This window comes from Dermacentor andersoni, unplaced genomic scaffold (assembly GCF_023375885.2).
Source record: "Dermacentor andersoni unplaced genomic scaffold, qqDerAnde1_hic_scaffold ctg00000039.1, whole genome shotgun sequence".
Taxonomy (NCBI): domain Eukaryota; kingdom Metazoa; phylum Arthropoda; class Arachnida; order Ixodida; family Ixodidae; genus Dermacentor; species Dermacentor andersoni.
Window position 1 is genome coordinate 805,903 of NW_027314752.1, and position 26,232 is coordinate 832,134.

General features: G+C 42.5%; 1 protein-coding gene across 1 annotated transcript in view; it reads right to left on the minus strand.

Moving 5' to 3' along the window:
- Window positions 1–7,244: 7,244 nt before the first annotated feature.
- Window positions 7,245–26,232, minus strand: part of LOC126526464 (uncharacterized) — a 31,531-nt gene continuing 12,543 nt past the window's right edge. The window contains exons 3-6 of the mRNA XM_072285728.1: window positions 22,146–22,197; window positions 21,091–21,152; window positions 16,845–16,911; window positions 7,245–9,321 (exon numbers count right to left, since the gene is read on the minus strand). Of these exons, the coding sequence (XP_072141829.1) occupies window positions 9,275–9,321; window positions 16,845–16,911; window positions 21,091–21,152; window positions 22,146–22,197 (228 nt within the window). The 3' untranslated portion in view covers window positions 7,245–9,274. The remainder of the gene's footprint in view (window positions 9,322–16,844; window positions 16,912–21,090; window positions 21,153–22,145; window positions 22,198–26,232) is intronic.

Below are 26,232 nucleotides of genomic sequence, written 5' to 3' on the forward strand. Positions count from 1 at the left end.
TTTTTCAACCATGACATTTCAGACATGCTTAGCAATGACACAAAAATTTAGGAAACCCAAATTATCGAACTTGACGGTACCGTTATCTAAGGATGGTAACATTCTTTCTCTGGCACGTGTTGCTATTGAATTCAAGTTTTTTTTTCATCCGTTTTCACGGATGAGACTCCTGTACCTAGTAGCTTTCAGGCCCCTATTTTGCATTCAAGCATGCACAACATTAATATCGCTTCTGAAGTAGTACAGTCCTGTATCGATTGTCTTCCAACTAACTCTGCTCCTGGTCGTGATGGCATCTGCCCTAAACTTCTTAAGATACCTAAACCTGCAATATGTCGCATTTTAGCCAAGCTTTTTCAGCAATGTATTGACACGGGATGCGTCCCAAATGATTGGAAGGCAGCTTGCATAATTCTCATATTTAAATATGGTGATTCGTCTAACCCATCAAATTACAGACCAATTTCTTTAACCAGCATGTGCTGCAAACTTCTCGAACACATCATTTCATCTGCTCTAATGAAGTTTCTTACAGAACATAACTTTTTCTTTATCAGTCGGCATGGACTTTTACACGATTGATATGAATTAATGACTTGCATAACTCCACTCATTCTTTTTATCGAATCGATGTAATATCTGTAGACTTCACGAAGGCTTTTGACAAGGTTCCTCAATTCTTGCTCATTCATAAACTGACAGATCTTAACATACATGCGAGAATAACTAGGTGGACTACCAACTTTTTAACTAACCGGTAGCAATCAGTTTTCATCAATGACCATTTGTCTCCATTAAATCATGTCAAATCTGGAGTACCGCAAGGTTCCATGCTCAGGCCTATTTTGTTTTTAGATTATATTAACGATATTAGTAATGGTAGGCGTTTCATAGACTATTTGCTGATGATTGCGTGATCTACTAACCCTGAGGACACCTGCTACCTTCCATCTTACTTAGACAATCTCCGTAAGTGGGGCAGTAAGCAAGCGGAAATCAACATTAATATAACAAAAGCTATCAGATTCGGGACTAGAGCTAAACCCGTGTTATGCAATTGCATAATTATAAAACATGCCCGTAGCCTCGGTATTCACAATATCTGGGTGTTCATTTGTCATCCGATCTGTCATGGAACATTTGCGTAGATGTGATTTTCACTAGAGTGTTTTAGTTTAGTGTCATTACGGTCCACCCCGCTCCAAGTTGCCCCGCTAAGCCACATGGTGGAGTGGTGGGTGATTGCATGTTTTAGTTGTATGTCTAGCCTAGCGGAGCAGAGGGACGGATGGATAGGTGCTATGAGTGTCCCCTTTGGAAAGATGTGTGGGTTGCGCCATGAAGCTCTTGTATTGCCTAATGTTCTACCTATGTTAACAAAGAAAAAAAACCCACGATGACTTCCCATAACCAAACTTTCTGAACTTTGTCTTTGCAAGCCTCTGTTGTTTGATGTTTCCCTACTTTTTGTCCACCAATCTTCCATTCGCTGCTTACCAATCTTTACTGCATACATTTTTACTTTCCCTCTGCTCTTGCTGAACCCAAGGGCTTCAAGCAGGCCAGTGGTGTATGTGTGTGAAAACTTTTATTGTAATGATGTCCGGAGGCTAGACTTCTCAAGCCAAGGCAGGCCGCTCCCACGTTGGCACTGTCAGGCCAAGCCTTTCAGTTACATCATGGGCCCCCTGGATGGCCCTTAGTTGGTCCTGAAACAATGGGCTTTGAATCCTTTTCTCCCACTGTGTCCATCCTTCAACGAGTTTGGGGAGAGTCGCGGGACACCCCGCCAGCATATGTCCGATTCCAATGATGCCATTACAATCGTTGCAGTCCATCTTAATCTCCCTCTACGGATGTATTTTATTATTGGTATATAGGCCAGTGGTGCCTAAATCTACTGCTGGGGAGATATTTCACATTCTAGTAAAGCATGCTCTATTGTTTCCCTAGCTTTACCGCAGCAAGCACATGCTTCTTGCTTCTTATATCTTGCTGTATAAGTGCGTGTTCTAAGGCATCCCGAGCTCATTTCAGAAAGTAATAAGCTTCCCTTTGAGTTATAATAGATTGTTTCCTTCCCGATATTGTTATTTCCTCTTCAGTAGTTACTCATAGCAGGTTTATTTTCCATTGCCGCCAGCCACGAGATTATCTCGGCCTCTCTGGCTTTCCGCTTGATGTTCCTTTCCTATTTGCAGTGCCTTTTGGCCGAATTCAGGGTAATGAAACAAAATAAAAGCACCTATAAGTAAAACTTATAAGTAAAGCTTTTATAAGTAAAATGAATACATATAGCTTATTTGTCCATAAAGCATCTAAACGTGAACTTGTAATGCATTACTGGTCCATTTTATCCAGTGGAAAATAAAGCCCCATCTTGGGAAATGCCACGTGATAGCCAGCGAGCTTGCATTTTGCATCCAATCTGATCCTTTCTGATGCCAACATGTTGCACAGCATGCATCACATACTCCCGTGCTGCGAGGTTTTCAAATGGGTCAGCATGCGCACCTTCTAGCAGACATAAGTCTTCGTCTGTGCAAATCTGTCTTGTAAAGAGCAAGGCAGGCAAGATGCCTCGATGCACGTGCCAGAGTGGGTGTGTGCATCGACCACCCTTGCTAGAAAAAAATGGCAGCAACCTTCTGCTCAGGCAGCTTGTAAGCGGACCGTGTTTCTGACTCCACCAGCCTGCTTGCAGCTAAGCGGAGGGCGCATGTGCATTCACGCTTTCGCTTCGCTCAGCTGCTTAGCCGAGTGTAAAAACTGCAAACTAGAACACTCTACTAAAGCAACCAGATCACTTGGCTTCATAAGGCACTATTTGCACTCGGCTAACTCAGAGACCAAATTTCTGGCTTACACCACCTTAGTATGCTCTAAAATCGAATATGCCTTCTTAATTTGGAATCCACACATGAGGCCTACCTCGAACACAAACTAGAGTCTCTGCAAAATAATGTTGCTCGCTTCATCACAAGAAACTACTCGCATACATCTAGTTACGGAAATCGAATATTAGATTAATTTAGCTCCTCTCAATATACGCAGGCTTCCAACACTATTGTCCTTCTTTCATAAACTTTACTCCAATCGGTTGTCCCACGTGACTCTAAATATCAGACTAGCTCGTGACATGTGTCTTGACGGCTTGATCACCAACTTAAAATCGCACCCATCTTCACCCACACTAATCCGTTTTTCCACTCACCTCTTCTCCTCGCTATTTGTCACGACTCATTTGTACATAATTTGAAGTTGTTCCTAGAAATCTGAACTACCTCTTACCTTGCTGTTCCGTTCCAGTTGCATTTCTTGATGTTCTTATTTAATATGCAATTTTGCTTTCCTGTTTAGTAATGTATACTTAAATTTTTTTCCATTGTTTTGTAATGTAAAACAGCTCATTGTGATAAGCCAAGTATTTTAGGAACCTTGTCATTACTATGTTTTTTCACACATTGTATATACCCTGTAATAAGTAGTTTTTTTGCACTAATTCATGTTGTTCCAATTCATATTTCTTGTTTAGTTGTGTACTTTTGGTATGTTTTGCTCCTTTCATTGTAATCCCTGTAAGAGATGGTGTCTGCCATGAAAAGGGTACCTGGCCCATACCATTGTCCGACTCATTCATGCTAAGGATGCTATTGAAGGGAGCAATGAGGAGTAGGGGATTTATTTACAATATCTACATGAAGGATGGAGAACATTACATCTGATCAGTCTAGCATGACTGAAATGCACACTGAACAGCCGAAAATGTCTGCTTAAACACTCTCTGTCCTTACAAGATCCCTAGGCCAGGGAAAGCTGCCATCCAACCTTCATCCAATCAAAGCGTCCAAAGTCGTCGAAGTACCCGCCTTTGAGGGCGAAGGTTCACACACTCTCTTGCACTTTTGTTTTACTGAACACACCAAAACCAGTGAGGCCTCATAGACAGGTGTTGTCACGCTTGACTCAAGCTCGCATGTCTTGGTTCCTGAGCTGACTCTGCAGTTTGCTGCTGAATCTGTCATGACCGTGACTATTACCAGAGTACATGGGGGAATGCCATAGAACAAACATTTCCAGGAGTTTTCTTGCTCCAATTGGTCCCTGAAGGTGACAGCGAACCAGCTAACAATCCTGTCCGCCAAACGTGTCAAGCCTTACTGGCTCCGAAGGGCTATTCGAAGGGGGCGTGTTGTTGGCTTCACGAAGCGATTCATTGCAGTGAAGCCAGAAGGTCACTATCCCCGCTGGCCAATCGTAACATCCCCCACCCCTATGCCTCCTGGGCTCTTTAGGGTACTTGAACAAAAAAGTGTTATGGAAGTTAATATGACCGGTATAAACAGCAGCATCGCAGCAACACGGACTGCTGCAGACGGCGGCGCCAGGTGTGCTGATGACGTTCTGATCATTATAAGCTGATACTGCTCTTTAGTGCCTTATTCATCCACGTCAAACCATTATGCACCGCGTGGACCATATCTTGAACTCCGTGTTCTTGTCGCTTTGCCTTGAAGAGCGGACCCATATCTTCAAAGTGATCTGCGAAAGGTGCACGGTGCGGTGTGTGCTGAGAGATTTGCGAGCGCTGCTTCGATCTCGTGGTAGCGACAGGCAGAACAAAGGTAAAGCCACTCGCTGCTGCATGCTCTATCTATATTGTATGCACTTTTCACTTTGTTGGGTGCTTGAAGGCTGTTCACCTCCGCCGTAGGTCGGCCCAGTATTGCACTATCTCTGGGATCGGCCCACATTTTTATCTTGCGTGATGGACGTTCGGTAAGCATAGAAATGCTTACACATTTAAGAAAATTTTAACACTCAGAACCAGCCAATTACTACCATGCCAGTATGTTGCAAGTACTTTCATTTGAGTAGGTAGAAAGCCTTTGTAAATAAATAAAAATTTTGTGGGCTAATGAAAGCAGCTGTGTGCCTAGGCGTCGGAGAGGCAAGAAATTACAACTGCACTAGAACAACTTGCTCTGTCACACATAAGAAAAGAAGTGAAGGTGAATGTCTTATGTGCATTGCAAATGACACATGTGCTTTCATATGCACTATGGCATATGCACAAGTGTATTACACCCGATAACAATGCAAGAAGCTCGACAAGAGACTGCCGCGAGGCTATGAACGGCGTCCAGAAGGAGGTGCCATAGCACAAATGGATGCAAAGATGGCAGTGGTGGACACAAACAACATTGCTACCATTCCATGCACTCAATTTTGTTACAAGGTGGTTTGCTGGCCTCTGCAAATAGATATGAGTCGATTCATCAGCTAACTGTAGCTCTAGTTACTGATACCCAACCGACCTGATGAAGCAGTGCTGATTAGGGCCAATGGTCAGGGTAGTGTGCCATGAAATTAGCTTTTGGTGATTGTGATATGGGCTGCAAGCAGTTACAGGAAGCTTGGTGTTAATATATTGGTACGATTGGCAATTGTTTCAGAGATCATTAGTACGAGTTTTTGATAACTGATGAAGCACTGCTGTACGAGTCCACAAGATCACAGCAGATCTGCTTTCCATGTGAAGCTTTCATCACTTTAACTTGTATATTATTCTACTATATGCAGGGCTCACAAACTATATACAATATTTTCCGGACAATAATTTGAACCTGGCACAAGTAACCTCCCCCTCTTTTCACAAGTCAGCAACTATCACAAGTGTGCACAGAAGTTAGTTCCTGTACTTAAAAGATCACAAATTGCCATACAGTTCTGAACCACGTGCAAGAACACATGTATGCAATGCAAACTGTGTGCCTTCCAGTGGGTCTTAGCGCATGCCATTGTGCTTGCTATGAATGCTGCTTTTGTCACCGTACCCTGTTAGCATTGCATATAGTAATTGCTTCGATTGGTGTTGACAGCCAGGACGAAACTTATACTGAGAGAGGCATGCCTGATAATCAGATCGTGGTATTGGCATGTAAAAGCCCTAATTTGTTTTATTTGTTCTTGTTTCGAGACAAACCAAGTGCCCTTGAAATGCTGCATGCAATGCTTTGACTTCGGGCAATCCATTGCATTACTGCAAATATTACTCAATATTTGAAAAGTCTAGTAGATGATCCATCTCAAACTGACTTACTTGCACGTTCACTATTTGTTTCTTATATTTAAGTCTTCTCGTACCCCTGCTGAAAACGCTGCGTTGCCCTGAAAGCGTGAAAATACGACACCTTTGCGCACTTCGCGTAGCCAGGTTTCAGGCAAGTTGAATTGTAGCTAAATGGTGTAAATGGTGTAGTAGAACCACCACTAAGCATGTGTTGGAAGTCCAGTGCTTAAGTTAGAATAAACTACCCGGTTATCTTTTTCCACAGCTACAAGTAAACAAAAGCTGAAGCGGCCTTCAAGTGTCAAGTGTGGAAAAAGATGTTTTGCGGCAATGGCTGTGACTGAAGACAACACAGGTGTGTATGTGGTTTTCCAATTCAAGCACAGAGGCCACGACTTTGAACTGGGTCGTGTTTTTCTGTCCAAGTCGGAAAGAGCTGCTATTGCTGGTAAGAAACCACTTTTGCCCTGCTTTATAATACATAAAGAGTGGTTGTTGAGTTTTCAACATCCCAAATACAAGGCAATACTCATGCCAGACCATGCAATGAACTTGGAGCACATGAAATTCATTTGAAATTCATAATTTCCACATAATTCGAGGCCACCTTTACTGACTGCAGGGCATTATAGTTAATGACATCTTAAACATGTTTATCATTTTGCTACATTGTATCAATGCCTGAAGGGTTCAGAGAGAGAGAGAAAAAAGGGAACCGTTCTCCAATTTCACAGCGGTAACAACTACCTTGGCACAGCCAGTGGCCTGTATTTGACCTATATGGCTATTCTTATTGCAGGCAACGACTTTAGTTATTTTATACTTGTTTGCATCACTTCATGTACCAAGCAGGAAGGTGTAGTGCCTCCTGGTGCACTGTAGGCCACGCAGCAGACTGTGGCTTTTTCTTTTTCTGTTTTATTTTTCAGGCTTTCAGTTAACTGTATTGGTATGACTTATGATCCTAGTGGGATTCAATGTCTCAAAATAGCAGTAAGCTGGAATAATTTCCACTTGGGATTACTTAAGGTGCATTGTACATAATTATGTCTGCCATTTTGACTAAACTGAAGTGCAAGTATTACAGACATCGATGAAACTGCGACCTCTCGCCACTACTGTAGGTCATCCACAGCTGATGTGCTTTCCATGTGAAACTTTCATCTGCTCAAGTTGTATTTTACTCTACTATATGTAGGGCTCACAAACCATGTGCCATATTTTCTGGACTATAATTTGAACTGTTGTACGAGTCACCCCCTTTCCCCCCTCTTTTCACAACTATCAAAGAAAAAATATGTGTATATAACTCATTGTATAACATGCATCTATCTTAACTTGGGTCAGCATCGTGAAATGCGATTGTGCATGTTTATACACTTATCCTAAAATGTCGTACTTACCCATTCCAAGGCACTAAACTTCAGTAAAAAAAAATTTTATGAGCCGCACATTCTAGCAGACAAAATAAACTGCAAGTACATTGCTGGAGAAAAAGAATGTCTCATGTTGGTCTTGCATAAATAAGTTACACTGTTCTACAATACGCTTGGACGAAAATGAAAAGAAAATGGTGGCACCTATGGTTTGGAAAATATGGTACCTAAATATTTTGAATGCTCATGAATCAGCTATGTGAATGAAACATGATTGAAACGATCACGATAATTAGGCTTATACCCCTGTCACACGGCGAAAACTAATGTCATTTGAAAATGATGACAATGACGATAGTAAAAAAAAAAAAAAAAAAGACACGCCTCAAACCCACTTTTGTCCAATAATTATTTTCCAGTATGCTAAATTCTACTAGAATATGTGATCATTGCTTTCAAACCGTAGTGCTCGATTACTAACTTGTCGACATTGCCAACGAAGTCGAGTCGAGCTAAGGCAAGCAACAGGGCGAAGAGAACGATAGGCGCGTCCGCTACATCTGCTAATGTGGTACGAGAAGGGCAGTTGCATATCATCGCCTTTCTGATGTGCATGCGAGCTTCTAATATCCTCATTCTTGGCGCATGCCACAGGAAAAAACTCGTATGCTTTTATGCCAAGTCAATTGAAGTGGCCGCGGCCGATGCTCCGGTGAGAACCAACACGACTGCTACAGCGAAAGCTAAAGATGGCTGTCTGGTCACTGGACTGAGAGTAGTTTTCTGTATTTACCTATGTGATGGACTTCAATGTCGTTAAAGCAATAATTAGGTAATAAAATGGATAGAATAATAGTGATTTTTTGTTAAAACAAAAAAAGAAGCACATACTGTTTGCGAAACACTGGTAAACTCGTGGTGTCGAGGATACACATTCAGTTCCAAATGAATGCGAATGAGTTTGGCGAACTGATTTGTTTGTAAATGTCATTTTCGAAAATGTCCTTACGTTTTACCGTGCGACACCAAAGAAATGGCATTATCAGCGAATGTCATTCGTTGTAAATGACATTAGATTTGCCGTGTGACAGGGGTATTAGACATGAACTCGTAAAACAGCTTCAAGTGTCCAGTCAGTACTCTACTTGACTGAAATAATACCTTTAACTCAAAAACCCACATGACTGCATAGCCTTCAAAGCATACGTTCACAGGTGTGTCTGCTCTGTAAATATGGATGAATGACTGATAAATCAACCATTAAAAATAATTGCTGAAAGCTTTAATTGGCAATTTTTATATTGACATTAATCAAATTATGTGCATCAATTCAGTCAGTAACAGTGATGTTTATATTTAAGTTAATCTGGAAATGCTGCACATGTTTTCGATTGCAGACTGTTTTGCCCTTCTATGGTGGCATGCCACTATGGAAGTGGCAATAACTTATGCTATGGAATGTAATTGGAAAATTAAGTTCTAACTGTAGGATAGAAATTGATAACAATGGCAATATTTAGTAAAGGAACTAAAAGTGGAAGACATTTTTGCCCTGGGTAGGATCTGAACCACAATCTGCACATGTCCAGTCCAGTGCAATGCTTTTACAATGGTTCAGTAATGTCTTGTGCGAACAAGGTTACCAACAGTGAAGGATGAAATTGGCAGCCTAGCTGTAAACTTGGTACACGCAATAAATTTCTTCACTTACGTACCTGATAACACTGGTGCAGATAATCCCTATGACCGTTTATCAATGACACCAAACATTGAAACACTTAAATATGTAATCTTGCCTCTTCAAATGTAATGTAATCTTGCCTCTTCAGCAGCTGAAGGCTGCATAGCACCATGTCCTTGCAAAGAGCTGACCTAAAAAGAACAAAAATTGCGACAGCTTGAACTATTTAACACACACCATTGCAAAAGGTTTTTGTAAGTCAATGTAACTCATTATTCAAATAAAGGAATTCTAAATAATGATATTAAAAATGTTCATCAGTGCCCATTTCACTTCCTTGCGTGCTCGGTAATTTTTACTTATGCTTCAACTAATATACACTTTTTCTCTACTCTCTCAAGACAAGCTGCGAGAAGGCGTGTCCATGGATGCAGTACTGGATAATGTGCGGTCCAACGTGGATGCGACATTCCACCGCATTAACCTGTTAAGCAAGCAGGATCTCCGCAAAATAATGAGGGATGCCAGAGTCTCGAAGACCGAGCGGCTGCACGATAATGACTATGTGAGCGTGCAACTCTGGGTTGAGAGGATGCATAGTGAAAAGGAAAACCCATTGCTCTTCTTTAAACACCAAGGACAACCTGACAAAAAGTGACATTTTTTTAGAGAAAAAAATGAGGACCTTTTGGATGACAGAGATTTTATGCTAGTCATCATGACCACACCACAACAGGAGCTTTTCAAGAGGCTTGGAACTGATCGTATATGTGTCGATGGAACACATGGAACAGCAGGTGAGCAGTACTATATAAATGCATTAATAATAAAAGCAAGAAAGAGGGAATGCTGTCCGAGAATAATTGCAATAGATATGATGAGTAGTATTCCTTCACACATGGTATTTCTCTTAATTTTTCATTTGATGGAGTTCTCAATTATCAGTAACAGAGCAAGAATGAATTCAGCGCTCTGTACACTGGTGATATCATTCCATTGCTACTGTCCTCATCGCTACATGCCCTGCATATCCTGTCTGTATTGTCACCACGGAGTTATAATAGGTCACATAATACAGCTCTTATCACATTTGTCTTGTGGGGATGCGAGACTGTCACACGTCCCCTGATATGTTGTTTTTCCCGCATAGCTTCCGTCTCCTGCATTGCGGCTTCGCCGCGGGCCCCAGGCCACGCGAGAGATGGCGCGAGTGTTGCGCTGCTAACGCCGCCTCATGGCAGGGTTACTTGAGGGCGCAAGGGAGAACACGTTTCCTCTTTGGTTCGGGACGGCAAGCAGCACGGACGTGCCGCCCGTGCGCCGATCCATGCTTCTGCGAGATCGTCTCGTGAGGCCTTGTGCGAAAGAGCCACCGTTCGCGTGACCGTACGCGTGAACGACCAGGCATTGGGATCCAGCAAGGGGCGAACATATTCGCTCGCTATCCGGTCGCGGTGAGTCGGACTTCCGCGATTTGTCGCACGCCCATCGGCATGTTTTGTGGAATAGCAACTCGGCTAGCAGGCATTGATCTATGAAAGGTGCAATAAATGCCCTTGCGATTGTCGTTCCTTTGACCCAAGGTACGGGATGAGAATCCCACAGTCTAGAGTGCAGAAACAGTGCATTGCACTGTGTATTAGTGCCTTCTGTCAGAGGTACAGCTGTCTCGAGGCTGTTTGGCATCCTGAACTGTTTGCCAATTAGGCGAATCACTGATTACTGCTACAGTCAAAAGTGCTTTTTCTTGGTGGCGATGGGTGGTTCCCTGAGGACTGCAAAAACAAAACATTTAGAAAATCAGGCAGTCCAAAAAAAATTAATGCATGCCTTTTACTGCCATTTAAAGGGAGGTGCTAGTCTAAAACATAACAAGAACCTAGAACTATGAAACCCCAGCTGTTTACATACTCTTATGGTAATTTCAAATACTATATAAATCAGTTTTATAGCAAGTTGCATAGGTTGTGTTCTGTACAATGACAATGTGTAAAACGTAGGCATTATTGCCCCCATTTTTTTGTCTCTAAACTTCCATAATTGCAGACCAGTGATGGCGCATAATCCTCCAAATCAACTGTAGAATACTGAAATCGTTATTCACTGTTGTTTTAAAAAGTGCATATAAGTGTTAAATTAGAACCTGTGAAACCATTTCAAAATGTTTAGACAACCAGTAAGTGTTACTCAAGATTTTATCTTAAGTATATAAGTGATGTTGAAGATCAACCCCTCAGTGGTGGTCAAGACAGTTTAGGGTTTCAAGCACAAAGTTGACATTCTGGAGCAGTTTAGGAGCAGAAATTTTTTTTCTACTTCGTGTTCCAAAAGTCTTCTTGGAACACTTGGAGTAGTACAGAAGTAATCTAGCCATTTGGTGGAGCTTATTATTACTGTGCAGTCAGTAAGCGCTGCTCAAGAGTGAAGCAAGACACAAAGCCAACAGTAACCAATTAAGCTTGCCTTCCCAAGGACGGTATACCACGCACATCATGTTGCAAACATTTTTGTTTGGGTAGGCAAGGAACTTAATTTGTACCCGCCCTAGTTGCTTAGTGGCTGTGGTGTTGGGCTGCTAAGCACGAGGTCGCAGGATCGAATCTCGGCCAGAGCTGCCGCATTTCAATGGGGGCAAAAGGCGAAAACACCCGTGCACTTAAATTTACTGTAGGTGCACATTAAAGAACCCCAGTTGGTAGAAATTTCCGGAGTCCTACACTACGGCATGCCTCATTATCAGAAAGTGGTTTTGGCACGTAAGACCCCATAATTTAATTTTTCATAATTTTGTAGACCAACCACAACACTTATCAGGCTTCTTGGTGCTTGCGCTGTAACAAGAGAGTATGTATGTGTGTAAATAAAAAAATGTAAATCATGCCATCTTACAATGGCCCCTTTTCACTGCTGGTATGCTCCACCACGATACATTGCATAAGCCTCTTCCCGTAGCAAGCTATATTGCAGCAAAGTTGACGCTTGAAAACTGGCATTATACAACACTTTCTACAATGGTTGTGCCTTCCGCACTTTGAAGGCAAAGCATTTCAGCATCCGAAATTTCAGCTGTGCTTATAATTAATTGCCTCTGTGAGGTACGTGGCAGTGTTGCAAGGATACCCGAATTCTCATGCATGTCCGAAAAATAGTTTGTTGGGTGTATTTCTGCTTGGTAATGAAGACCCGCCACAGTTGCTCAGTGGCTATGGTGTTGGGCTGCTGAGCACGAGGTCGCGGGATCGAATCCCGGCCACGGCGGCCGCATTTCGATGGGGGCGAAATGCGAAAACACCCGTGTACTTAGATTTAGGTGCACGTTAAAGAACCCCAGATGGTCGAAATTTCCGGAGTCCTGCACTACGGCGTGCCTCATAATCAGAAAGTGGTTTTGGCACGTAAAACCCATATATTATTATTGGTAATGAAGACGGCTACGACAGTGCACATTAGTGACACAACAGTGGCCAAATGCTCAGATTCCTTTTAAGTAGAGTGCTGTGTGCTTTTATGACTTTGGTGAAGTTAGCATCTGAATTTGCCATACACACACCTGCAAATTATCTATTTATTAAACTCACGCACACATAATATCACTATAATGAGAAATGCATAGTGTTTTAGCTGTTCCCTGCAGAATGTTTTCTGACAACTGCTTTGATGATGGATGGATGAATAAATTTCTTGACATCCGTCGGTACGTGCGATTAGTGCGCAGTGGGCCACTCCCACGTCGGAACAGAGAGGCCATGCCCCTCCGCCGCGTCGCGGGCCCGATGGACAGCCCAGAGCTGTGCTTCAAGGTCCGAGCTGTGTGGAGCTCGGTCCCACTCTTCCTTGGTGGTCCTGGCACTAGGGGGCAAGCCCAGAGCATGTGATCAAGGCTAGCTATATCCTTACAGTAGTGACACGCATTGTGAGGGTGCACGTCCGGAAAGATTTTGTGCAGGAAGGCCGGGCATGCGTAGGTGCCTGTCTGAAGCCACCTGTACGTGACTTCTTGAGCTTTATTGGGTGCTTAGTGTGGTAGCGGCATGGTTCTCCTGACTAACTTGTAATGCTGGGTGAGATCGTTGTGACGAGGGGATCGCGCTCGCTTGCCCATCCTGCTGAGAGGGAGTCCGGGCTCACACGGTGAGTTAGATCTGGTGCAGTCTTGTGTGCTGTCTCGTTGAGGTCACTTTTTAAGAACAATATTTGATCACGAATATACTCTTAATGCTTCACACACAAAACAATTTGTTACCTTGTTGTGTCCATGAAAGGGTTGTATTAAGAATAATTTTTTGGCAGCCTTGTTGACAGTTTGACAGCATCAATCAGTGAATCCTCAACAGGCACTCTGCAACACTTTTTCAAGAAGGAAAGCCAACCTACTGAGTCTCCAACACATGCGATTTCACATTTTGTCACAACCTTAATGCAGCTGGCACATCTGGGTTCAAGCTTATATAGTGCTAACTTAGGCAAGTTGGCACTTCATTTGTCTCCTTTATGTCCTACGTGTTGTAATGCTATGTTATTTATTCAAGCTCCTACTTCTGAGCAGCAAGCAAAATGCAGTTGACTTCATTCCGTTAATTCGACTCTGACGGGACTGACGAAACAGATTGAATTATCTGGTGGGTCAAATTTAAGAAGATGCAGAAGAAATGCCAACACACATGACTGATTTATTTGCCATGGTTTACGTACAGATTCTAACATGCCCCAGAGTGAAACACACGCCAGCTGTCTGTGTGTCCAAAGTGTAAACTAGCATAGAAAGGACAAAAGCCCCTAAAATGAAACAGAAATCAAATGCGCACACAATTTTTGTTTTAAAAAAAACGGACAAGGGTCCAATGTGTTGCACATTGCAACCAATTTTCCAAAGTCAGCTTCGCCGCAATACATCCGTGTTATGCGGTAAAGCATATGAAAATCGACAAGAAAGTTTTGTTAAAGATGGCACATTAGAAATGGGTGAATACCACAATCAGACGTTTTGATCTGTGATTATTGCTTGGAGCTCCTCCTGGGCAGGCAGAAAATAGGCATTTCCTGCAGGAGATAAAGTCTGTTTCACACATCTACTGTCCTCTAAGGTATGTCACCAAAGGGGTCGCTTATTGGGTTCACTGTAGGGGTCAGCATGCATGCTGACTGCTCAAGTTGGAATTATTGGGTGAAAGCCTATTTTAGTATCAAAATAACCGAAGTTTGGACCTATAGAAATGCACGTGTGTCGGCTGGGACTTTCAGACGGGATCAAATTTATGGGAGTCTATTGTTCTGCAGCCACTGAGCACTGCAGCATGCCAATATTCTGCTATGTGTAGTAGGAGATACATTCTTGCTGCAAAGTACACTGCCATACGGTACAGTCGACTTCTGTTAATTCGACTCCGGGTAATTCAATCCTGGCCAAAGGTCTTGGCCGGCAGTCATACATTTCTACAGTCCCGAATCTCTTATTTTGATTGTAAAATTGGCCTTCACAGGATAACTTGAACTTGGAACAGTGACTCGCTGTTGACCCCTATATTGAACCCAATAGCGACCCCTTTAGTGGCAGCACGTCTAGCTCGGCGATGCTTAGGAAACAATGTATGCATTCAACACGTGTGATCGCGTGTCGACAACTCCCATTTATGCTTGCCATAGGAAACTTTTGAAGCAAGAACCATATATCACAAAGTTTAATTACGGTATTTACCCGATTCTAATGTGTGCCTCATAAGTTAGCACTAGTAGAATGCAATAGTTGTACACTTTTCTTTTCAGTGACACCTGCCGTGGTTGCTCAGTGACTATGGTGTTGGGCTGCTGAGCACGAGGATGGGGATCGAATCCCGGCCACGGCGGCCGCATTTCGATGGGGGCGAAATGTGAAAACACCCGTGTACTTACATTTAGGTGCACGTTAAAGAACCCTAGGTGGTCGAAATTTCCAGAGTCCTCCACTACGGCGTGCCTCATAATCAGAAAGTGGTTTTGGCAAGTAAAACCCCATAATTTAATTTTTTTTTTCTTTCAATGACAGTGGTAAGCTCCCAGCCATGATTTGGTAATGCCTGCCATATGCATTCCACCCCATTTTTATTCTTAGGTAAATTGCCTTTTCATGATCAGGGTCCCTTACGAGCAACTGACTTACTCCTGTACAGACTCTAGAGGCTGACTGGCGATGTGAATTCTTCAACTTTGTCTTCTGCATATTAATCTTCAAACCCACTTTAACACTTTTTTGGTTAAGGTCCTCAATCACTAGTAATTTGTCCCCACTGTTGCCGAGATATTCACTATTGATCCGCACTCCGAATGTGCTGCAACTGCAGATTTGATATGGCATTAATCAAAGCCAACACCGCCGTGTTATCTCACCACCTTGAACTGACACTCTCATACGCAGATCCACTGGCCACTGTAATCATCATGGCGGGAACGCTAGGCTATTACGGTTCTTGACATTCGGTGCTGTCTTTTTCATTGAAAGAATTCACCGCTGTCAGCAAAGGTACCCACTCTGCCTCTGCAATCCTCGTAAAGCACGGCGCGTTGCATATTGCTAGTCCTCGAAAGGCAGCTTTGCCTCAGCACAGTGATGCTACGCGGTGAAGTGTATGGGACGCAGCACACATATTGTTAGACTCGCGTGCACTTGCAGTCTCCTGTCAGAGTGCCAGCACCTATATGCCTAATAAGTGTACTGGCAGACCTTCAGAGCTTTTTCGGACGTGCCTGTGGCGATTTGGGCCCTTAAGGGCAGTAAAAGACATGCATTCATTTTTTTTTTTTCGGACATTGTAGCGGCCCTTAGGGAGTCTGAAAAATCGGACTGTACAACTGACCAAAAGGATGCTTCATCCATGGGGCGAACACGCATAGGAAGGACCATTGCATTGAGGAATGATCAGGAAAGGAACTGTGCCGCCGCCTCTTTGAAGGAGCTTGCGCTCAAAAAGCAAAGTGTTGGCTGACGCTAAGATGCAGGTTACCCACATCCAAACCAAAATAAACCCCTTAAAGCAGTGAAATGCAACAGTGAGGCATTATGCGCAGGCTGAGAGTATGTCAGGACAGTTGAGGTTGACTTTCCAGTTGCTTGGAGAATCTCATATGTGACAAAGTTCGGGCATGATACCAATGAGCTTGCTATCAGTTGATACAAATAGCTCTATTTGCTTTTGTATGCATCTCTTTTTATTCGCATTTTAAAATGTTTGACTCTATTTGCCGTGAGCTAGACCACTTTTTTTACAGTGAAGCTGTCTATGGTGAGGATCTGGCAGATCGCATCCGCGCATAGACCAACAATTTTTCATACGGTGGGCCGATCCCAAAGAAAGTGCAATACCAGGCCAACCCGAGGCAGAAGTGAAGCAAGCATTAAGCACTCCCCATATGTGGGCTGATCCCGAAGGTCGTGAAATGCCAGTCAAACCTGCGGCGGAGATGAAGCAGGCTTTAAGCACTCGCCACACATGGGCCAATCCCATAGGTAGTGCAATACCAGGCTGACCCGCGGTAGAGGTGCAGTTCACCATTAAGGGGCCCACGTACGCAGCTTTGCTGGTCATCCTTCACAGAGTAAAAGGGCACAGAGTTTCTTTCGAAGATATTTTAGTAGCTGTGCATTTTAGAAACCCCTCTTTTCAGTTTTCTATTTTGAATAAAATAAACACTACTCCTTACTGTTCAAACTGGATTGTTTTTATTTTTTTAACATGCTTACCAGAGAGTGACAGCATCAGGTGACATGGCGTCAGCCCATCTTGACATAAAACAAAGTTCTGTGAAACCTGAAAAAATCAGGGAATTTGAAAATGTCAACTTGGTAGACACGTTGTTCTTCTAAGCATGCAGTATGGCACATAAGCCTGGAGGTTAACGAAGAATCTCAAGAACATGTTAAGGGCCGTACAAAGAGCAATGCAATGATAAATGACAATGAGACAGGAAGAGAGCAGTGCGGATAGTCGATATTCTAGTAACATTAAGAGGAAAAAATGAAGCTGGGCAGGCCATGTAATGCATAGGGTAGATAACCAGTGGACCATTAGAGTTGCAGAATGGGTGCCAAGGGAAGGGAAGTTCTGTCAAGGATGACAGAAAACTAGGTGAGATGATGAAATATGAAAGCACAAGTTCGCATCAGCTAGTGCAAGACAATGATAATTGGAGATTGCAGGGAGGCACCTTCATTCTGCATTGAACTTTAAAATAGGATGATGATGAATGCGTGCAACTCTTTAAAAAGAAATTTGGGCCGGAAATAGCTTGCACAGTTCACCAAGACACGAAACCAAATTCGTATGCTTTACCACTAACACAGATGTATTCCAGCGAAGCTAACTTATGAAAAGCGGCCACCATTGTGCAATCATCTATTTCATTGTTGGAACAGCTTGCGAAACATAGCATGTTGGAAGGAGCTCTAACTTTTTTTCTTTATAGCCGGCTATAATATGCACATGCTGAATTTTTTATAATTAATGCTATGTGATGTGCAAATTAAGCAGTAATTTTAGCAGTATTAAAACGTACCCTAGTGTAACAGTACAATGAGAGACATAATCAAGAATTTGTATGTATGCACATCTGAGTTCGCATGCAATGCGTGCTGTCATCCTTGAGTGCGCACAGACGTGAAACTGGTGCACTGGTCTTAGTGCAGCTTGGTAGGTCATAGTTTGTGAGGGGATTCGTAATGGCAGTGCTCCACCACGCCACAATGCAGCAGTCAACGCTGAAGAGAGGAAATGCTAATTTTACCAACGCTACACATGCTCAACAGGCCAATGAGAGTGCTGACAGGTGAGCTTGAAGCTCGCCAGATCCATCTCACAATTTGTGCGTCGTACATGACAGCATAATCAACATTTAATCATCGATTTATTTCAACTACCATGTACGTCGACGTTGCTTCTTTAGTGTTGATACTTTGTTGGCCCCCTCCCCTTTTTTTCTTCAAGGATACTTCTGACAGTGAAAAATAACACTGAATGTCCACATGAACAGGAACTGGCATAAGATGCAACCATTTGTGACCTTTTTAACAGAAGCTTGTATTGCCTCACTGGTGTCGGTGTTACCGCGTGAAAAAACCCAAGCTGCGCAAAAATAGAAATTGCTTATCAGGCTGCGGATTCGAACCACCGACCTCTGGGTTGCGAGACCACCATGCTAACCGATTCAGCCACTGTCAGTTCATCAAACGCTGCCTTTAAGGTGGGTAAGTAGAAGCAGCGCAAGGCATGAGCCAATCACGGGCGTCCCCTTCCTCCAGAGGAGGGAAAGGGTGTGTTCGCTCGCATGACACCCGCAGTTTCCCACACCAGTTCAGGCCCAGCAGTCAGGTGGGGAGGCTGCGTTTGGTCTGTTCTGCCGAAGAGCAGGCTGTGTTGAAGGAATGGCAGTGGGAGCAGGCCACGTGTTGTGCCTTTGGCCAAAGAACAGGCAGTGTTTGATTGATGCCACCGGGAACTTGAGAAAGGGGTCGACGTTGATGTGCCGCCCTCGCCGTGAGGCGTTACAAAGAGCCGCAGATCCCAAGTTTCGCTTGCACCCCACTTCGCAGCAGTGGAAGGGCAGTAACTTTTTGGCCTCCATCCTTGTGTCATAGTCCAAGCATGCTCTTGCTAAATAGAATCATTCTTGGCAACTAAAGCTTAGTGTTTAGGTGCAATTAAAGCTCGTCATTGGAACAGTGTCCAGTACTTCAGAATTTCACAATAAGTAGAATACCATTTTGTTGGCAAGTACCACGGCAGAGATAGTGACCTATAGGTAGATACTGAAAGAGCCAGTATAGTAAGAATTTCATTTGAAGTTGGAGGAATGGTACAACTCTTGGCATTCTGGGGAGTTAAAAAGAGTGGAATTAAGAGATCTCAACTTTGTCAAGCAGGAATGAAATGGAGGGCCCGCCCCATTCTGCAACTTTACTGTGGACCAGTGTATGCCAACATGGCAAGTAAGAAAAAAAATTGGGTATTTCATGGTGCGTGTAGATCCATAGACTTTTGTTCCCAGTGGTATCTTTTGATGACATGCCCAGGCTTTTTTTTTTCTAGTCACTTGTTACACTTTAATGCGATAAAATCTACTTGAACCTCTTGTGGTTGCAACATCCGCAGGCGAGCTCGTTCCCTCACTCGTCACATAACCATATCTTGTGAACATTATATAATTTTTTTTCTTTGCCTCTTAGCATTTTGGGTGATATCCTGAGTGATGAAAACAAGCACTACATAAAATCAGCAACATCTATCACTACGACAGATTCATAACAATAGTGCAGCCACTACATTATTTTAGCTTTCCATACTAAATAAACTCACTGTGTCTGCGTTCAGTGTGGACAGAGGTAAACTTGCACACGTAAGTTTTTGGTAACATTCATAACAAAGCAATTAAGCTTTCAGGACTATAAACCTTTGAGTCACATCAGCTATGTGGGAGCAAAATATACATTCAAAAAACAGGAAAAAAAAGGCACACTGTTATGTGCCACTAATCCTTTCTTAAAAAGCTGCAAGAATTTTAGGCGGTTTTGATAGAATTATAGCATGGCACAAAACTGATGGTGCTGTGCATTGGTCACCGCAAGCAGCTGTACATTGTTAACCTCTCTGGTGAATCATGTCTGCTGCAGAAGCATCCCTAGTATGTCTCCAAATTTCAAGATACTTGATTTAGTGCAGTATCACTCTTTGTTGGCCTTTTTATCAGACTGACGCAGAAGTGGGAGCACTGTACACTGTTCACATTTTCTTTGTGTGCAAAAGATAAATATGCGTTGCATTCACCACTAAGAGAATGTATTTAATGCTGTTCTTAAGTTTACAGCCTTACAGCACATGACACAGATATTCATGACAAATGTGTGCATGTCATACAGACAGCTGAAATTTCAAATGAAATGCCACTTTCCTCCCTCTCGAGAAAGCGCCACACCCAGCCAGAGTCAAGGCAACACAAACAAACAGTGCGACGCAAAACACAGTCGTGTCGCTCGCCATGACGCATTACTTCGGTAAATCGCCCAATTCAGAATGCACAATGCCACGGTGGAAAATGTGCCACGCAACAAAAATGGATAAGAAAAAAAAAAGTGGGCGGTGCTAGTCACGTGAACCCGATGTAGTTCTTCGGCTCAAGTATGTGACAAGGCGAGGAAGGAATGTCGCTTGCGGATGCTACTCAAGGCAGAGGGAGAGTGTGTCTCTGTTGGCAGTCATGCTCACCTCATGGTGGTCTGGTAAGAGGGCATTCAATTTCTTCTGTCTCCTCTAATAATGAACCAGTTTAAAAGATTATTTCGGTAAAGCAATGCCAGAAGTCTGAAGTCATTACTCCAAACATTCATCATGGATATGAAGTCCAATGCATGTGGAACTGTCGAAAGTGGTTCACTCATATTCTTCTCATCTACTTTCAAGAAATTTCACACTAAATTGATCTAGACCTCTGCATTGTCACAAACAGCAGGAAGCAACCTTGAAGTCTGTTTTGAATTCCTCATTAATGCATGAAAATCCAGGATGCAGCAGCCAAGTAACAGTCTACTACACATAACTCCATCTTCACCTCTGTTCAGGCAATGAAATACAGTTTTTACCATAGCGAACATGAGATGTTCACTTGTTGGAGATGCAGCTCTTAGCCTGTCTACATATGACTGTGACATTTAAAGAAGATGCCAGTTATTTAAAACTATGTTATTAAAAAAACATCTTTCATGTTCGTAACATGCCTGGAGGCAATAATAACCAGCTTGAAAAGTAATTATGTCCCATGGCTGTATTCGGGTCTCAAGAAGCTTTAAATTGCAGTGTAAGCTAAAACTTGCTAGGGGGCCTGATGTAAGGCCCTCAAAAAAACAGGCCAAACGGGGCTAAATGTTTCTTCAATAGGATGGAAAGTGCGCTGGAAAGTTAACACCAAATATAAATGAAAATATATTAATTCAGACTTACCACCAGACTTTCACAATTCGAGTCTTGTTCTCCAAGGTGCATTGCCATTCTGACTTGTCCAGCTAGTGAGAAATGCAGTTCGTATTGCCTCCGCCAATGTGTTGCACATGCACAAGTGATGAACGCTACAAAATGAGAGCAGCATTGAAGATAAACTGAGCAGCTGTAAGTGCACGCACTGTTGCTTCTACGCACAATATGGAAACTAAACAGCAGAGGTAAATTTCGTTAATAGAATTGCGTAACACTTCATTCCCGTTCATATTGAAACATAAGTCGACTCTGAATATAAGACAACCCCCTACTTAAAGACGTCGCATTACAGTCCCCTTTATAATGGAAAACTACATGTTCTATAAAAAATTCGGCACTGAAAGCACCATGCCCCGCTTTGCTTCAATTGTGTCGCTTACATCTTTTGTGTACCCAGCAGAAATTCTAGATTCTAAGCTTTTGTTTTAAATTTAACAAACCTCGTCAAATTTGGTGCAGTGGTTGCCGAGAAAAACGAATAGTGCGTTTACATGTATTTAGATTGGAACACCCGAGCTAAAGCTTTCTCTTAAACGCGCCCGCCACGCGGAGGCATTGCCGAGCCCAAACCGACGGAGCAGTATGGGATCCACATTTTGTCTGCTGGAGGCACCGCCAAATTATACTAAACAAAGAAACGTTGCGTACACTTAGTACACGTACAAATTTCCTCTTTATAGCGACAATGTAGGGGACTACGGCTTGCACTGGCAGCCGGCTTTACCTATGCGCCGCCAGTCTGGTTCCTCAGACGTGTAACGATTGCAACAGTGTACGCGGCGGAAAAAGCACCTTGGACTCCTGCAAGACCAGACAAAACCTTGCCTCTGTGCATTATCTAACTCCTTCTCATTACCGTTAAACAAAACTCGAGAACGCAGTCAAGAATTTCCTATTGAGCTGAGAGTACGCTGCACAAGGTCTACTGAAAGACGGAACTTTTAACGACAACTTGTAGGCTAACTTCAAGATGTATCGATAAGTAACTGTTCAATAACTGTAGAATAAATACGTCCACTTGCCTGTCTGTTCACGCCAATACCGCAAGCTCTTTTCAGAAGCACGAGACGGGCGCTGAAAAGCGTCGAGACATTTCATTCGGCGAAATTAACTGCTTGCATTTCCAATGCAGCGAAAAATCAAGCGAACGATTAGAGTGTATTAACGATTTCGACGATGCAGTCGGCCATTTTGGGAAGCTTTAGGCATGGATCGGCTTGGCTATAGATGCGCACAATCTTTGGAAGCGACTTTTTTTTTTTTTGTCACCAGACGAAAATCACTGTGTTAAACTTTTTTTTTTTTTTTTACAGAGAAGATATGTTTATACTAAGGGTATGGTGGCTAGCATACACTCTTAAGCATAATTACACCCTTTTGCCACACAACGATAATCGTCATCTGCTTGTCCGCATTTCCTTTCTTTAACGCGGCGAGCCCGGTACTTTCCTGTAACGAACGGCATGCGCGTTATCATTCCCGACAGGAAAGTAACAGGCAATGCTATCATGCTGATAACGCGTGTGCCGTTCGTTACTGTAAACGCCGCCAGAAGTGGGGAGCAATTCCATGTGTCTTGAATGACGCTTGTACAGTTATCGGTCAAACCGCCTAATGTTGCCACTTCTCTGTTGTGCTTATGTGGGCTTTTTTCTAACCTTCACGGTGGGTGCAGCATGTCTAGAGCCGCAGCGTCCTGCGCTCTATGCGGTTGCACGGGACTGGTGGCCACGCATCGTTACACAACCTCCCAAATAACAATAAGAGTCAGTTTTGGCACTTGGTAGAGCAGTAAACGAGGGATCCAAAAGAAATGTGATTGTTCCGCAAATATATATTTCTCTATAATTCTTCTAGAGGTAATTAAAAAACGAAACTAACTATAGTCGGATGCAACTTAAGTATGCAGCGAAGCCCCGCCCACGGCCTCATAGCCGCCAGCCACTGTTCCTCTGCGAGGCTGCAAATAATTCATACTTCAAACTTTTCCTGTTAGGCAAATAAGGCGGTAACCACAAAAATAATATTATTAGCACATAATTTTATACATTTTCCCTCGCCTATTAAAGTATAATAGGCGAGTATAAGTACAAATCTATCGTCCTCTACTGCGTCACAAACTACTTGCCCACTAAAACCAAGCGGCCGCCAAAAAATAATCCCTGGATAACCCAAGAAGTAATTCAGGCAAAGCGCCGTCTGAAAAGACTGCGTAGAACAATAAAAATTAAAGGAGGAGACGAATCCAGGGTGACGAAACTTCCTAATGCCATCGCGGAATTCAAGCTTGCAGCCAAACGAGCAAAAGAATATTATTTTAATGTAAAGTTACCGAGCTTTCTTACTAATAATCCCGGAAGGTTCTGGAGGCACTTTCGCACCAATGATGGAGAAGCGTCCCACTTAAGCCCAGAGGAAGAAACTGCGAAAGCCAACGTATATAACATTTTTTTTCAATCAGTATTTACTACAGACAATAACATTATTCCCCCCATTCTAACGAGACAGGGCGTAAGCATTGGCGAATTACACATTACGGACGCTGGCATACTTAATCTTCTGCTTAATCTTGACCCTAAAAAAGGCAGCGGTCCTGACAACATACCTAACGACTTTCTGAAAAGGTATGCGGAATGGTGCAGTAGATACCTCGGCATAATTTTTCGTAAATCACTCACGACTTCACAGCTACCGAACGACTGGAAAATTGCAAAGATAATACCTATCCATAAATCAGGCGACACAGCAGAAATTTCAAATTTTAGACCCATTTCATTAACTAGTACATCCTGTAAGCTTCTAGAGCACATAATCTTAAAGCACATAATGGTTTTTCTAGAGAGCACTGGCTTCTTGTCTCCCTACCAACATGGTTTTCGCAGTGGTTTATCAACAATAACCCAACTAACAGAACTAGTCCACGATCTTGCATATACTATCAATCACCGCGGCCAGACTGACATGATTTTACTTGATCTATCTAAGGCATTTGATTGTGTATGCCATAACAAATTAATCGCTAAAGTTGAAAGTGTTGTTGGGAAAGGGCTCCTTTCAGCCTGGATAAAAGAATTTCTAGCCAATCGTTCACAATTTGTAACCTACGAAAAAATGCCACCTAACACTGTCACCGTTACTTCCGGAGTTCCCCAAGGATCAGTTCTTGGGCCATTACTCTTCTTAATAATCTATATTAATGACATCACAGCTAACATTGGTTGTAATATAAAACTGTTCGCCGACGACTGCGTTATCTATAGTGAAATCACTAATTATAACGATAACATCGCACTTAATACATCCCTCAACACTCTAGCTATTTGGTGCTCTAATTGGCAAATGTCAATTAACGTAAAAAAGTCTGTGGTCATGACCGTAACAAGGAAAACAAGACCATCTAACTTTACATATGAGATTAACGGCATACCACTCACTAAAGTTGAACAACATAAATACCTGGGAGTTACATTAACCTCAGACCTCAGGTGGGATAAACACATTTCGAATATCACGGCAGGTGCATTACGCAAACTATTCTTCCTCAAAAGAAGCCTTGAGCTCTCTACAACATCAACGAAGCTACCAGCCTACACAATGTTCGTTAGGCCGGTTCTCGAATATGCAAATACAGTCTGGTTTCCTCATACAACAACTAACATAACAAAATTAGAGGCAGTACAAAGAAAGGCTATAAGGTTCATTCAAAACAAATATATACGCACTGACTCACCGACTAATCTTCTAACACAGTCTGGATTGCAAATGCTATCTACCAGGGCAAAACACGCTCGCCTGAAGTTCTTGTTTCAGCTTCTAAAAAATAACTATAAGATAGATGTGTCCAGGTACATTTCATTTTCTGAGGCTCGAAAAACACGTAACAAACATGCGCACACTTTAACAGAATACACATGCAACAATGACACGTTAAAGTATTCATTCTTCCCCCTTACAATTGCTGAATGGAACCAACTTGATCATGCTATAACCGCCATCGAATCGTTGTCCGAATTTACTTCACAAGTGGAAGCTGCAGTGCGTAAATAAAACAATTTGTCATCGCACGTGTCATCGTCAGAAATTTCGCATTGTGTTGCTTTCGACTTCCCACTTTTCTTTTTCCATTTTTGTTTGATTGTCGTTATGTGGACATATGGTACACTGTGTTCCCAAAATAAATTTTCATTACTGTACTACTGCTAGTCCTAAGATAATTGTTATAACTGCCATTTCCTGCTGATTGCTTGCCTAGATTGTTCTTTCTTTTTCCATTCGTGTCTTCTCGCTCTCAAAGTGTATGCTTTAAAGCGTATCCCTTCACACAACTTTAAAATTTCTTCACGCGTTAAGTGTTATCTTTCAGTTCGCTTCTATTTTATGTATAAACTAGTTAATTACGTGTTCTTAACTGCCAGAATCATGTTAATTAACTGTCATGTGAAAACTTGCATTTTTGTTTCTAAACTCAGCTTCTTTCTTATATTACCATCCTCGGGCAATTGTTTTCTTTTTTCTTCCTTTTTTCAATTAACTGTTCTGCCTAAATCCGTATTCATATACATGTCTACTGTATCGCCCAACTGCCACGCTCTCAAATGAGAGTAGCAGTATTGTAAATAAAATAAATAAATAAAATAATGGCGAAAGTCGAATTCTTTATTCAACTGAAAATTATAAAATGCTTGCTTTGCTGCAACTATTTGTTTTCAAGTTTCAGTGCAGTTGGCAGTGAAGTTTCATGAGTAAAACTGGTTCAGCAGTGAAATGAACTGTACCGCAGACTTTTGAAGAGTGAAATGCTCAGACTCCATACACTTTGTCCATGTCTGTTGCACACCTTATTGCTTCTGCCGATAAAAGGCTCTTCAAGAACAGCAGACTCTCCGGATCTATCAAGTACGACGCATTGTTGAAAAGGCCACATGACGATGATTTTGTTTGCTTTTGTGATTGGCTGGCTAAGTAACACAACCCCGCGCGGTTCATGTGCCATGGTTGCTATGTATTCTACTATAGAAATCTTTAATTTACATTTTCACTTGTTTACTTGTTCTTGGCAGTGTTCTTCCTGCGGTTCTTTCCAGTGTGAGTCCATTTGATGGGGTTCCT